Source organism: Oncorhynchus mykiss, chromosome 1 (assembly GCF_013265735.2).
Source record: "Oncorhynchus mykiss isolate Arlee chromosome 1, USDA_OmykA_1.1, whole genome shotgun sequence".
Taxonomy (NCBI): Eukaryota; Metazoa; Chordata; class Actinopteri; order Salmoniformes; family Salmonidae; genus Oncorhynchus; species Oncorhynchus mykiss.
In genome coordinates this window covers 20398767-20415003 of record NC_048565.1, presented here as the reverse complement: position 1 = coordinate 20415003, position 16237 = coordinate 20398767, and the positions used below count along the sequence as shown (strand labels likewise).

Sequence of the window (16237 nt, the reverse complement as noted above, 5' to 3'; positions counted from 1 at the left end):
GGCGTTACTACTATCTCTCTCCACATGAAGGCTATACTGCTATCTCTCTCCACATGAAGGCTATACTACTATCTTTCTCTCCACATGAAGGCTTTACTACTATCTCTCTCCACATGAAGGCTATACTACTATCTCTCTCTCCACATGAAGGCTATACTACTATCTCTCTCTCCACATGAAGGCTATACTAGTATCTTTCTCTCCACATGAAGGCTATACTACTATCTCTCTCCACATGAAGGCTATACTACTATCTCTCTCCACATGAAGGCTATACTACTATCTCTCTCTCCACATGAAGGCTATACTACTATCTCTCTCTCCACATGAAGGCTATACTAGTATCTTTCTCTCCACATGAAGGCTATACTACTATCTCTCTCCACATGAAGGCTATACTACTATCTCTCTCCACATGAAGGCTATAGTACTATCGATCTATCCACATCAATGCTTTTCTACAACTATCTATCTATCCACATTAAGGCTATACTGCTCCACATGAAGGCTGGACTAATATCTACCTATCCACATGAAGGTTGTGCTACTATCTATCTATCTGTCCACATGAAGGCAATTCTACTATCATCTATCTATCTATCTATCTATCCACATAATAGCTATAATACTATCTATCCACATGAAGGCTATACATATATATCTGTCTATCCACATGAAGGCTATACATATATATCTGTCTATCCACATGTCAATTGTGCTCTTGAGTGTAGTTATAGTTGTTCTCCTAACATCTGCTGCCCTGAGTGCTGCCAGATTAAAATGTCAGAGGAGTCCCCTTCTGTTACTCAGGCAGAAACTGATTGGCTTTGTCAAGGCAGATGAAATGGGAGTGGGTATGCTTGCGTGCGGTGTGTGTGAAGTGCCTTGGGCCTCCGTGTGCTCAGGATGGGAGGTACACCCAGGCTCAGTAGAATGAGCTTGTTGTGGAAAGGCTTGACCTTTTCACATTTCAGACCGGTCAAACGGTGCTGCACTCAGTAGGTGGGGATGTGAATTGAGCGGTGGAAAGTTTGTGGCTCTCTCTCTGTGTATTCATGCTCGCTCACATGCATGTTCACCTTAAATCAGAATGCATGTACAGTGCATTTGGATAATATTCAGACCCCTTCCCTTTTCCACATTTTGTTACCTTATTTTGTTACCTTATAGCCTTATTGTTACCTGTTACCTTACAGCCTCCTCAATCTACAAACAGTACCCTATAATGACAAAGCAAGAATAGGTTTTAAAAATGCTTGCAAATCTATTAATAATGTTAAAAAATACCTTATTGACATAAGTATTCAGACCCTTTGCCATGGGACTTGAAATTGAGCTCCTGTTTCCATTGATTAAAAAAAAGTTTTACATTTTTAAAAAACAACTTTTTTTTAACAAGGCAAGTCAGTTGAGAACAAATTCTTATTTACAATGACAGCCAGTTTGGAGTTTGCCGAAAGGCACCTAAAGGACTCTCAGACCATGAGAAACAAGATTCTCTGGTCTGATGAAACCAAGATTGATCTCTTTGGCCTGAATGCCAAGCGTCAAGTCTGGAGGAAACCTGGAACCATCCCTACGGTGAAGCATGGTGGTGGCAGCATCATGCTGTGAGGATATTTATCAGCGGCAGGGACTAGGAATCAAATCAAATAAAATGTTATTTGTCACATACACATGGTTAGCAGATGTTAATGCGAGTGTAGCGAAATGCTTGTGCTTCTAGTTCCGACAATGCAGTAATAACAAACAAGTAATCTAGCTAACAATTCCAAAACTACTACCTTATAGACACAAGTGTAAGGGGATAAAGAATATGTACATAAAGATATATGAATGAGTGATGGTACAGAGCGGCATAGGCAAGATACAGTAGATGGTATTGATTGCAGTATTTACAGTGCCTTGCGAAAGTATTCGGCCCCCTTGAACTTTGCGACCTTTTGCCACATTTCAGGCTTCAAACATAAAGATATAAACTGTATTTTTTTGTGAACAAGTGGGACACAATCATGAAGTGGAACGACATTTATTGGATATTTCAAACTTTTTTAACAAATCAAAAACTGAAAAATTGGGCGTGCAAAATTATTCAGCCTCTTTACTTTCAGTGCAGCAAACTCTCTCCAGAAGTTCAGTGAGGATCTCTGAATGATCCAATGTTGACCTAAATTACTAATGATGATAAATACAATCCACCTGTGTGTAATCAAGTCTCCGTATAAATGCACCTGCACTGTGATAAGTCTCAGAGGTCCGTTAAAAGCGCAGAGAGCATCATGAAGAACAAGGAACACACCAGGCACGTCCGAGATACTGTTGTGGAGAAGTTTAAAACCGGATTTGGATACAAAAAGATTTCCCAAGCTTTAAACATCCCAAGGAGCACTGTGCAAGCGATAATATTGAAATGGAAGGAGTATCAGACCACTGCAAATCTACCAAGACCTGGCCGTCCCTCTAAACTTTCAACTCATACAAGGAGAAGACTGATCAGAGATGCAGCCAAGAGGCCCATGATCACTCTGGGTGAACTGCAGAGATCTACAGCTGAGGTGGGAGACTCTGTCCATAGGACAACAATCAGTCGTATATTGCACAAATCTGGCCTTTATGGAAGAGTGGCAAGAAGAAAGCCATTTCTTAAAGATATCCATAAAAAGTGTTGTTTAAAGTTTGCCACAAGCCACCTGGGAGACACACCAAACATGTGGAAGAAGGTGCTCTGGTCAGATGAAACCAAAATTGAACTTTTTGGCAAAAATGCAAAACGTTATGTTTGGCGTAAAAGCAACACAGCTCATCACACTGAACACACCATCCCCACTGTCAAACTGGTTTGGGCCTGCCCACTGGTTTGGGCCTGCTTTTCTTCAGCAGGGACATGGAAGATGGTTAAAATTGATGGGAAGATGGATGGAGCCAAATACAGGACCATTCTGGAAGAAAACCTGATGGAGTCTGCAAAAGACCTGAGACTGGGACGGAGATTTAAGGGGGCTGAATAATTTTGCACGCCCAATTTTTCAGTTTTTGATTTGTTAAAAAAGTTTGAAATATCCAATAAATGTCGTTCCACTTCATGATTGTGTCCCACTTGTTCTTGATTCTTCACAAAAAAATACAGTTTTATATCTTTATGTTTGAAGCCTGAAATGTGGCAAAGGGTCGCAAAGTTCAAGGGGGCCGAATACTTTCGCAAGGCACTGTACATATGAGATGAGTATGTAAACAAAGTGGCATAGTTAAAGTGGCTAGTGATACATGTATTACATAAAGATGCAGTAGATGATATAGAGTACAGTATATACATATACATATGAGATGAGATGAATAATGTAGGGTATGTAAACATTATATTAGGTAGCATTGTTTAAAGTGGCTAGTGATATATTTTACATCATTTCCCATCAATTCCCATTATTAAAGTGGCTGGAGTTGAATCAGTGTGTTGGCAGCAGCCACTCAATGTTAGTGGTGGCTGTTTAACAGTCTGATGGCCTTGAGATAGAAGCTGTTTTTCAGTCTCTCGGTCCCAGCTTTGATGCACCTGTACTGACCTCGCCTTCTGGATGATAGCGGGGTGAACAGGCAGTGGCTCTGGTGGTTGTTGTCCTTGATGATCTTTATGGACTTCCTGTGACATCGGGTGGTGTAGGTGTCCTGGAGGGCAGGTAGTTTGCCCCCGGTGATGCGTTGTGCAGACTTCACTACCCTCTGGAGAGCCTTACGGTTGTGGGCGGAGCAGTTGCCGTACCAGGCGGTGATACAGCCCGACAGGATGCTCTCGATTGTGCATCTGTAGAAGTTTGTGAGTGCTTTTGGTGACAAGCCGAATTTCTTCAGCCTCCTGAGGTTGAAGAGGCGCTGCTGCGCCTTCTTCACGATGCTGTCTGTGTGGGTGGACCAATTCAGTTTGTCTGTGATGTGTACGCCGAGGAACTTAAAACTTACTACCCTCTCCACTACTGTTCCATCGATGTGGATAGGGGGTGTTCCCTCTGCTGTTTCCTGAAGTCCACAATCATCAATCATCTCCTTAGTTTTGTTGACGTTGAGTGTGAGGTTATTTTCCTGACACCACACTCCGAGGGCCCTCACCTCCTCCCTGTAGGCCGTCTCGTCGTTGTTGGTAATCAAGCCTACCACTGTTGTCGTAGAGTGAGGAGACTAGTCAGGATTGAGAGAAACGTAACGGAGCAAAGTACAGGGAGATTCCTTGATTTAAAACCTGCTCCAGAGCGCTCAAAACATCAGACTGGGGCGAAGGTTCACCTTCCAATGGGACAATAACCCTAAGCACACAGCCAAGACAACGCAGGAGTGACTTCGGGACTAGTCTCTGAATGTCCTTAAGTGGCCCAGACAGAGCTTGGACTTGAACCCGATTGAACACCTCTGGAGAGGCCTGAAGATAGCTGTGCAGCAACGCTCCCCATCCAACCTGACAGAGCTTGAGAGGATCTGCAGAGAAGAATGGAAGAAACTCCCCAAATATAGACGTGCCAAGATTGTAGCATCAAAACCAAGGAGAATCTAGGCTGTAATCACTGCCAAAGGTGTTTCAACAAGGTACTGAGTAAAGGGTTTGAATACTTAAGTAATATTAATTTCATATTTTTTTTTATTGTTAATACATTTACAAAAAAATATTTTTTAGAATAAGGCTGTAACGTGAAAAGGTCAAGGGGTCTGAATAATTTCCGAATGCACTCTAAACCCATGGCTAGCATTCTTGCTAGAGAGAGTCGTTTCTGTGGCGTTATTCTAGCATGTTGTCACTGCATTTAGAAATTTAGCCACAGAAGGCTTGCAGGGCAATGTGCGTGCAGCATGCACACACTGAGGATCTGGGTCACGAGCTCTGTCTGATCTCTCCACACAGATCATCTGATTTGCTGTGCTGTGTAACATGATTCAGGGAAAATAAGAGAAATGCTGCCCTGCTTACTGGAAGAAGAATCATAGGAGAGCACTTTTTCTAACCACTCTCACCAGTAAGCCCCAGTTAGAGTGAGGAATATATCTGCAGCACACATATTCAATGCTGAGTACACTCTGATACTCACACACACGGTGCACATACCCTTTCCAACTTCCTGATTGTCCCATGGAGTGTCAGGCTGTCTTTGTTAGATCACACATCTGTATGTTTCAACAGACCCATTCTGCCTCCCCACCCCCTCCTGTTCGTTTTTTCCCACATTTGTCACCTGCACAGGATACAGCAGGTGTAAAACAGTATAGTGTAATGCTTACTTGTGTGCTCTTTTCCAACAATGCAATAATAATAGTAATAATATAGATAAGAAACACATGAGAAATACCATAGGGTAAAAAAGAAAAAATTGCTAAAGTCGGGTCGGTGCTTGCAAGACGGCAACCATACCGTAATCCGCCATATTCTCCAAGGAGATAGAAAATGAAAGGCTTTAAAGGCCATGTTCAATTCTTCTGAAGCCCTGGATTGCAAAAGAAAGTGTCTGGATAATGTCCATTGACTTAACACCCTCAGGTTCTGTACTACCAAGTGAAAGCTTCCCCCGTGTTCTGTGTTTATTCTAACTGAATCAAGCTAAACGGCTTGTTTTATTGTCTCTGCTTGTTTTTTGTTGCAGTAGAAAGCCCTACAGAAATGGAGCTGTTAGTTTAATAGTTAAGTCCATAAGTTCTGAAATGCAGGTTTTATACCGTACTTGTTTTGCAAAGACAGTTTTCTTTCTTCTCTAATTCACGTCACAAATTGCCTGTTGGATGGCCAACTAAGTTCAGTGGTTGCAATGGCGCTGTGAGGTTACCTACGCTGAGAGCTCTGTAAATATTCTATATTTTATATTTTTGTGTTTTTTTGTTGTTGTTGCTTTAAAAAAATGTGTGGGTGTCTGACTGCTCTGGGGGTTGATCACTTACATCTTGAGGTCTTTATGCTGAGTTGCATAATTGGGATGACAAGTATATTTTTGGCATATTGCTAGGTAGCTGGCTGTTTTGGATTCAAATAATGCAGCCCCGACTTTGTTTCATCTGTCGGGACGAATTGCAAGTACTGCATGTAGTGTCTAGAGATGGCAAAGAGGCTCAGGGACTGTTCTTAATCACTGCCAAGATGTGGTGGATTTTCGTGAGCTTTTCAGCAGCTGTGGCATCACCCAGGTGGGTGCTACATGTTTGGCAATAGAGAACCAGTATCCACAGAGGAGCTGGTCATGTGGAGGAACTGACCATCGGAGAAGGAGATGTGGTGCACTAATGAAGCGCTCCGGGCTTGTTTGTCAGACTGTTTTTGTTTCTCTCTGGCTGTACCATCGATGCCTCCTCTGCTGAAGCTACACTGCCTTTCCAATCCAAACTGCCTCAACTTCCAGCCTTTTATCAAAAGCCCAATGGAGACATAAAATCTCTATCTCTACCATCTCAATTTAAATGTTTGTTTTGCTTTTTATGTGCCTTGAGATAATTTTCTGTAATGAAAAGAGCTATACAAGTTCAATACATTTGTATTATTACTTCTATACCAGGAAGTTATTGTAACAAATTGATTGCTACAGGTAGTCCTCCAATTGAGGGCATACAGCTAGCCTCGCAATTTGTGGGAAACCAACATTTTGTGCTTTTGATGTTGCTTTTTAATGTTTAACACTCTGGTTCTGTCTCAGCAACAGATATAGCTTCTTTTTTTCAACAACAGCAGCAGCAGCCCCTGCCGCCACAGTTACTCTATTGTCCTGGGTTTGACACAGAGGGGAGAGATGACACTGCCGGCTTGAAAGAGGCAGCCTATCAGTGACTCATCCTTGCCGATGTCCCAATAGCTCAGTGACCGTTACAGGCCTGAGGATTCCCACAATCTCCCTCATGACACCACCCAGAGGCGCCACTCAGTCTGTGGGCCTCCATTTTGGACCAGACTAGCCCAGTGGAGGGGGGCAATACGGTGCCCCATCTCTGTTCCTGTTTGCAGAGGGCAGTGGCCCTGCACCATCCCTCTGCCAGGAAGGAATATGTGATGGTGAAATATCATTTCTTAAAGGAAATCAGGAGCTACAGTGCCTTCAGAACGCATTCACACGCCTGGACTTTTTTCCACATTTTGTGTTAAAGTGGAATTAAAATTGATTTGTCATTTTTGGTCAATGATCAGCTCAAAATACACAGTTGAAGTGGAAGAAAAATTCTAACATTTATTACAAATTATGGAAAAATATAACACCAATATATTGATTAGATAAGTATTCAACCCCATGAGTCAATACATGTTAGAAACATGTTTGGCAGCAATTACAGCTGAAAGTCTTTTGGAGTAAGTCTATTAGTTTTGCCAACTTGGATTGTATAATATTTGCCTATTTTTTTTTTATTATTATTTTTCGAGCTCTGTCTAGTTGGTTGTTGATTATTGCTAGACCTCTTGTGTTTTTAGGTTATTGTCCTACTCAAAGGTGAATTCGTCTCCCAGTGTCTGTTGACAAGCAGACTGAACCAGGTGCCTTGTTACAAACAGGATGTATGTTTTTGAATATTTGATTCTGTACAGTCTTCCTCCTTTTCACTCTGTCATTTAGGTTAGTATTGTTGGGTAACTACAATGTTGATGATCCATTCTCAGTTCTCTCATATCACAATAATTAAACTCAGTAACTGTTTTATAAAATCACCATCGGCCTCTTAGTGAAATCCAGAAGCATTTTCCTTCTTCTCCGGTAACTGAGTTAGGAAGGACTCCTGTATCTTCGTAGTGACTGGGTGTATTTATACACCATCCAAAGCCTAATGATTAACTACCATGATCAAAGAGATATTCAGCATCTGCTTTAAACATTTTTACACATCTATCAATTGGTGCCCTTCTTTACGAGGCTTTGGAAAACTTCCCTGGTCTTTGTGGTTGAATCTGTGTTTAAAATGTGCTACTCTGTTGAGGGACCTTACAATTATCTGTGTGTGTGGGGTACAGAGATGGGGTGGTCGTTCAAAAATCATGTTTACCACTACTATTGAACACAGAATGAGTCCATGTAACTTATGTGACTTATTAAGCACATTTGTACTCCTGAACTTATTTAGGCTTGCCATAACAAAGAGGTTGAATACTTATTGACTCAAAACATTTAAACTTTAAATGTTTTATTCATTTGTCTAAATTTCTAAAAGCAAAATTCCACTTTGACCTTATTGGGTATTGTGTGTAAGCTAGTTATGCAAAATCTCAATTGAATCAATTTTAAATTCAGGCTGTAACAGAACAAAATGTGGGGAAAGTAGTGGTGTGAGTACTTTCTGAAGGCACTTTCTGTTTAGTACGAGCCGATTTCTTTCATCTCTGTCTTATTATTCTAATTTATCAGTAGCCTTTCCCCCAGGTGTTTTGCCGATCACAGCCTTGTTTTCCATAAGCAGAGATGTCAGTTATGATGGATTGTGTCAGTTTATTTTTTAAATGTATTTTTATTTCACCTTTATTTAACCAGGTAGGCTAGTTGAGAACAAGTTCTGATTTACAAGTGCGACCTGGCCAAGATAAAGCAAAGCAGTTTGACACATACAACAACACAGAGTTACACATGGAGTAAAACAAACATACAGTCAATAATACAGTAGAAAAATGAGTCTATATACAATGTGAGCAAATGAGGTGAGATAAGGCAAAAAAGGCCATGATGGCAAAGTAAATACAATATAGCAAGTAAAAAAATAAAAATAAAAATGGAATGGTTGATTTGCAGTGGAAGAATGTGCAAAGTAGTGTCCATAGTGGTGTCCATAGTGCATCTGTGCAGGACTCGGGATGGGTTCAGAGGTGGAGAAGACATCAGCTGTTGAAGGGCCTTCCATCATATCAGTGTAATTCATTGTAATCTCTTTACCGTATACATTTTTTTGGATTGCATATAGATCCTGCACTTTTTCAGTGTATCACAGATAGGCCTATGGTGTAAGTTAGGGTGACTTATATATTAGATAGACTCGCTCGTTGTCTGTGTCTTTGCGCATGAGATATCAAAACTTCCCCCAGTATTTCTGAACCATGTAGCTACATGGACTGTCAGTGTGGAACAGGTGCTTTGACAGCTTGGAATGACCTCTCCGTCTACTGTAGCACAACACTGATCAGTGACTGCCCATTCCATTAGCTCTTTAATTAGTTTGACTTCTCAGCTCAGCAAAAACTCAACCATTAGAAGTTCAGATAATTTCCACTTCAAGTAGCAGCAGTAGCAGCCTTGAAATGGAGCCTAATCTGTCAGGCAGACTGAAAATAAGTCTACCAACCTCTAAATATAATAATCATTAAATACTAATCCCACACCATTAAACACAGCCGTAAGCAGCGGCTCAGGAGCCGCTAAAGAGGACCCAGCATGCAGCACTGTTTACACTACCAATGCGGTTGAGTTACACCATGTACAGTAAAATGAGCTTGACTGCCAGTAACTCTAGTCACTTACCAACAAAAGCATCATTTCCTGAAAGCTCCTCCTCCTGCTCCCCTCCCCTTTGCTCTCTCCCCAGCACCTTAGAGCATTGAGGAACTAGACTACAATCAATATGACTAAACCTCTATGCAAATACCTGTCAGTCCAGCCGTAGCAGGAAATGTGTGTGTTTTAGGGCAGTGTTTTCTGCCCAGAACTTACCTGTAGTCTGCGTTGTTCAAATGTGTGTGTTGGGTGTTCTGAGGAGCTGGTAGGGCCATCTGCTATTGGGAAACATTACAGCTGTGAGGTGTTTCCACAGCTCCAGCACATGGAACGATCTGTCGTTGTAAGGGAAAGGTGAATTAGGGGTGTGTGGTCTTTCCGCCCAAAGCTTTTGGACTCATGTCTTCTATTCTGCCGCTTTGGACTAAACTTCATTCACAGTTGGGACGACCTCTTCCCAAGGTAAGGTTGGTCATCAGTTCTTTATGTTGAAGTGTGTGAAACAGGAGCTCTGTGTCTGGGGTGAACAATAATGTATAGATGTTTGCGGGATGGCTGTTTTCATTTATTTATTTATTTTTAGTGATGTGTTCGTTTGAAACTGACTGTCGCGTAGGTTAATGGAGAATAAGTAGGTTAGGTGTTATCTGGTGGACTGATTTGGTTATTTATTTGTTTGCTTTCTGGAATGGGTTATTATTTCATGTTCTTCCTTCTCCTTACACCTCCTTGGTAGAATATAAATCGTCAGTACACCTAGGCCTCACCTCTTCTGCCTAGCTTGCATTATGGCCTCCTCTGACCTATGTAGAATTAACTAACGTTGGGTTAAGTTCAGACATGTATAGGCTAGGCTACTGCTCTATCAATAACTACTAATTACATGTTCATGTCAACAACAAAACATCTGCTGCACATTCTCTTCTTCACTCTTAGACATTGGACTGCGTTATATTCAATATGCTATTATAAATAAATAGATGATTATTGAATGAATATTATATCAAGCATATTGGTGGTTATGGAGTTTGTTCTGTTTCACATTGGGCTTCCTATGCTGCTCGTCCCTGTTGGTGTCTGCCAATCACGATAAACGCTGTCTGGACCACAGCCTTCCAGTAAGTCCTAGAACCTGATAGCTGTGCATGACCACCATTCATACAGCAGACGTGCCATGCTCTCTCCTCATCTCTCTATTCCAAGTATAGAGGACAGAACACAGTCATACATTCTCTGAATGTTTTTTGTTCTAAATGAATCTGGAATGTATACGATTCATGTTCATTCAGCTAATCACATGATTTGGCTGCAAAGTTGATATCAACAAATTCAGTGCTTTCATCACAATGCCCATTTTTACAGTTGAATCCGTGCGTCATGCAGTGGTCTGTGTCATGCTCTTTCATTGACGTCCAATGTACGCAGACAGACGATATTTCTTCCAACAAGTGAATGTAGAGTCCACTGTAATACTTTCCCGGTCCAGAGGTGGTGTGCGTGTGTGTGTGTGTGTGTGTGTCTGTCTGTCTCTCTCTCTCTCCGTCTTGTCATGTCCACTGCAGATACAAGGGAGTCAGCACTATTTTAGGCCCGGAGTGGCAGCAAGGCATGTTTTACTGGAACTGGGAGAGAGGAAGGTTAACTGAGTTCATGGGCTTCTGGTGTTGGAGTGCCAGTGTGTGGGGTGGGATTTTAGAGGGAGCCTTTTTTCTTAAGCCAATTCCATTCCAAATCAAAAGAGAAACTGGCATTAAAAGTGATATGTCATTGCAATTTGGTTAAAACCAGGGGTTGGAAGCAAAATGATTTTCCAATTGTTTCATTCTGAACAGAACCACACATTATTTTGCATTCAATTCCACTGTTCCAACCAGCAAAATAAAGTTCTGAACCGGTTTGAACCAAACAACTGTTAATCGTTCCTTTCTGTTCCTTTTTAAACCTCTCAATTAATTAGATTTTTTACATTTAGCTCAACATTAAATTACTTCACCAATGGATAGAGCAGCTTGCTATGGAGCGGGTAAGCTATATACATGCATTGGACAGACAAGTAGGGTGCAACGTGCAAAATTTTGCAGGTGAAGAGAGCGCTGGGCATGAAGCACTGGGTATTTTTGTTATGACATGCATTATCTGAATTAGGCTCACAAAATTATACCTACAGAGGAGCAGCTTCTATGGAGGAACTTTGAATGTCTTGGCGTAACTAACGTTGAACAAGAGCTAGCCCTTGACCATGACTCTCAGTTCCATTACATTACACATAATGCTGCCTAGAGTTGTCCAGAGCTAAACCAGAGCTAGCAACAAGCTAGCTAGATAGCAAACAAGCTTGTGTGTGCAGGGCGGCACCAGAATTAAAATAAAAACATGTCTTACCCTTTGGACTTAATAAATCCAATGTCAAACGTGAAAACTATAGAATACTTAACCAGCATTGAAAAAGTTAATCCATTAATGAATTAGAAATTTAATTCATTTCTGAATCATGCATGTAATGTCAGTAGCTAGAATAGACAATGCATGCTTCAAGGGGAGGGGCAGGTAGCCTACACACAAACAGTGGCAAAGATGTTCAGCTGGTAGGTAGGCAGCCACTGGAAGTAGTTTGAGTGACAGTGAGGGCTTTGCGTATGTGCATTGTTCCGTTTTTTGTGGGACTGGAAGAAAATGCCCGGAATGTAAAACAACGTTATTAACCGGTTCCCATGCTTTTAAAATAATGGTTATCTTCCAATACATTGAATATCACTTTCATTCTCGGTTCTGGTTCTGTTCCTTGAAAATTTGCGTTTGTTTTTCTGTTTTCTTTTATTTGTTCCCTTGAACTGGTCCTAACCCTGGTCAAAACTGAAAATATTTTTGGATTTAATTTATTTTTGCCTATTTAGTGTGTCCATAATATGGATATTGACATTGTAAGTGTTGTGGAGTGTGATGCAATCTTAGGCTGCACAATAACCAGGCAATTCCTGGGAACTGAGTTATCTGACGTCAGCACCCTGATGAATCCATTTCCCTTAAACCATGAGAATGCAGGCTCACATCTGCCCCCCACCCCAAAACACACACACACACAACTGCACGCACACAATATCAACTTGACCGGTTTTGTTTCCTCTTAGGTGTGTGTTGCTTTTATTTGTTCTGATTCCTGAGTCACACGTGGTGCTGGTTTACGGTAAGCTTCAGAATCCCACCCTCTTTGTTTTTCAGAGACAATGGGTGCATCTCAATACTCCTTTCTGTCATCTGCACTGTTCTGAAGAAAGAAAGAAAGAAAAATGGGTGAAAGTGATATGAATATCCACCATTAAAAAAAGTGATATCACCTGTCTAGTTCTTTCACAGTGCAGATTTCGATAAAGAAAGAAAGCAGGAGAGGAAGCCACATTATACTATTGACCTGCTCCCAGTGTGTGTCAGCTGCTCTCCACCCAGCCCTTCTGTACTTCCTATTGGCAGAGAGATCACTGGGGCCCCTGACTGCTGCCCTCCTATTGGGCTAACCCTCTTCCCTGTCGGGTGACTAGCTTATTCAGATTTCTTATTAAAGCTGACTAAGTTGACTGTGAGCTTATTGTTGCGGGGAAGAAGAGAGGTGTTCCGTGTAAGAGAATTGAGCATTGCGTAACATTCAGATATACATTTGCTGTTTACACCATACATTATTCTCTGGTGTGTAGAACAGACATTTCTACATTACATTTCTCTTATCTTAACATTGTACCTGCATTTTATGGTGGTGCTGCTGTTGGAGTAAGAGGATCGTTGTGCCCTACTACCCCTCCACATCCTGAGAGAGTCTCGTTCTCTCCCTGCCAACCCAGAACAGACACAGCCATCACAGCAGGCCTCATAGCCATCTTATCATTCAAATATGATAGCCTTCCTTGGCATCCTTTTATTATTGGAAAGTGTGCAAGCATTGGACAGTTCCAGAGGCCAGCTTCCCTTCTTTCCTGTGGCTGGGTAGGACGTAAAGGCCTCTGTGGGTATCTCTGTACAGCATGTTAGGTGATGTGGGCAACAGACTGCCTGGGATAAAATCATCCAGACCGCTCTGTGGCCCCAGGCCATCCGTCAGGCTCTGGTGACAGCAGTAGGTACTGGGTTCCATACAGGGACCACGTGACCCACACAGGCCCCTGGAGATAGGTGGGGCTTCCTCCTCTTGCCGTCACTCCTACACAACAGTTGCTGACCCCGGGCCCAGACAGACACTGATTTTAAGGTGTGTTTTACATCCCCTACCTGGAATTGAAAGGTTAGGATTGGGGGAGGGTAAGTTGTTTCCACACAAGCTACTGCTGTTGGGAGTGTTTCAACCAGCTGTGTTGGCATCCGGCACTGTGGACAGTGATGTCATCAAATTGAGTCCACACAGACTGGCACATTGGAACTTTACAGAACTACTTGGCTCCTGACCTAATGCCATGGGATTTAAAAGAGCCATGATTGGAGAAAGGCTGTACAGTTGATTGACTTTTTAATAAATCACACAGCAGTGGAGAGGAAAGAAGGAAGTCTGCTAAAAACACTAGCTACAGCAAATGTTGGGTTGAAAAACATCCAAACAAAACATCATAATGAGAGTTTGTTGTCTTGAGACGTACTGGATGTCTGTGTGACTCTCCACTTCCTGGGCTGGCTGAGTAGAGGGGGATTCCCTGGCTGCCTCGTCAGCTTCTTTGGAGGAGGAGGAAGAAAAAGAAGTGGTGATGGTTAGGGTTTCAGGAAGTCTGCTTATTCCCTTTGGGGAGGAGGAGGAGGAAGAAGAAGTGGTGGTTAGGGTTTCAGGAAGTCTGCTTATTCCCTCTGGGGAGGAGGAGGAGGAAGAAGAAGTGGTGGTTAGGGTTTCAGGAAGTCTGCTTATTCCCTTTGGGGAGGAGGAGGAGGAAGAAGTGGTGGTTAGGGTTTCAGGAAGTCTGCTTATTCCCTCTGGGGAGGAGGAGGAGAAAGAAGAAGAAGTGGTGGTTAGGGTTTCAGGAAGTCTGCTTATTCCCTCTGGGTAGGAGGATGAGGAAGAAGAAGTGGTGGTTAGGGTTTCAGGAAGTCTGCTTATTCCCTCTGGGGAGGAGGAGGAGGAAGAAGAAGAAGTGGTGGTTAGGTTTTCAGGAAGTCTGCTTATTTCCTCTGGGGAGGAGGAGGAAGAAGGAAGTGGTGGTTAGGGTTTCAGGAAGTCTGCTTATTCTCTCTGGGGAGGTGGAGGAGGAGGAGGAGGAGGAGGAAGAAAAATAAGTGGTGTTTAGGGTTTCAGGAAATCTGCTTATTCCCTCTGGGGTGGAGGAGGAGGAAGAAGAAGAAGTGGTGGTTAGGGTTTCAGGAGATCTGCTTATTCCCTCTGGGGAGGAGGAGGAGGAAGAAGGAAGTGGTGGTTGGGGTTTCAGGAAGTCTGCTTATTCCCTCTGGGGAGGAGGAGGAGGAGGAAGAAAAAAAGAAGTGGTGGTTAGGGTTTCAGGAAGTCTGCTTATTCCCTCTGGGGAGGAGGAGGAGGAGGAGGAAGAAGTGGTGGTTAGGGTTTCAGGAAGTCTGCTTATTCCCTCTGGGGAGGAGGAGGAAGAAGGAAGTGGTGGTTAGGGTTTCAGGAAGTCTGCTTATTCCCTCTGGGGAGGAGGAGGAGGAAGAAGAAGAAAAATAAGTGGTGGTTAGGGTTTCAGGAAGTCTGCTTATTCCCTCTGGGGAGGAGGAAGAAGAAGTGGTGGTTAGGGTTTCAGGAAGTATTCTTATTCCCTCAGGGGAGGAAGAGGAGGAAGTGATGGTTAGGGTTTCAGAAAGTATGCTTATTCCCTCTGGGGAGGAGGAAGAAGAAGTGATGGTTAGGGTTTCAGGAAGTCTGCTTATTCCCTCTGGGGAGGAGGAGGAGGAAGAAAAATAAGTGGTGGTTAGGGTTTCAGGAAGTCTGCTTATTTCCTCTGGGGAGGAGGAGGAAGAATGAAGTGGTGGTTTGGGTTTCAGGAAGTCTGCTTATTCCCTCTGGGGAGGAGGAGGAAGAAGAAGAAGTAGTGGTGGTTAGGGTTTCAGGAAGTCTGCTTATTCCCTCTGGGGAGGGGGAGGAGGATGAGGAAGAAGAAGAAGTTGTGGTTAGGGTTTGAGGAAGTTTGCTTATTCCCTCTGGGGAGGAGGAGGAGGAAGAAGAAGAAGTGGTGGTTAGGGTTTCAGGAAGTCTGCTTTTTCCCCCTGGGGTGGGGGGGTGAGGAAGAAGTGGTGGTTAGGGCTTCAGGAAGTCTGCTTATTCCCCCTTGGGTGGGGGGGAATACAAACCTAGGATCAGCTTACCCACACCACCAAATAAAAACCTTTACTATTAGTGGATAAAATGTCAAACTGACCTAAGATGAGTGTAAAACGGGCAACTTCATCCGGGAGATGAAATGGGCCAGAGAGAAACACTATTGTATGTTACGACTTCCTGAAAAGATAGACATACCTTCTAGAGCTGAACCGAGAAGAGCCATGCCTTCTACAGTTGCTGAACAATGACCAGCCTCATGTCTTATCACAACCCTGCTATGTAAAGCTACTATCATTATTTTAATTATGTTGGGATTTTTTTTGTGTGTGTGTGTGTGTCTCTCTCTCTCTCTCTGTGGTCACACCCAGGGGGTTGTATGTGATTGAAGGATTGTGGAAATAAGGCCTACAGGTACTGTATATATGGGCTTGAATGTGGTTTTTCTCTCTGTGTGGGTCAGGATGATGAGAATGCTGGGTTAAGCACTAAAACAGGAGAATGTGAAGTGTAAGAGGAACCTGTGAAGGACTGGCTTTGTGTGATGACATGAGGACTGACCCACAAACTGGGAACTAGCCGA

General features: G+C 42.8%; 1 protein-coding gene across 6 annotated transcripts in view; it reads left to right on the top strand.

Moving 5' to 3' along the window:
- The window catches only part of LOC110506262 (protein strawberry notch homolog 2), a 113823-nt gene that overhangs the window by 66809 nt on the left and 30777 nt on the right, over positions 1-16237 (top strand). For 2 of the 6 annotated variants that reach the window (XM_036967124.1, XM_036967074.1), the window contains exon 1: positions 9402-9881. The exons of the other annotated variants lie outside the window; for them this stretch is intronic. In XM_036967124.1, coding sequence (XP_036823019.1) covers positions 9819-9881 — 63 coding nt within the window. In that variant the 5' untranslated portion in view covers positions 9402-9818. Of the gene's footprint in view, positions 1-9401; positions 9882-16237 lie in introns of those variants that run through there. 6 annotated transcript variants of the gene reach the window in all.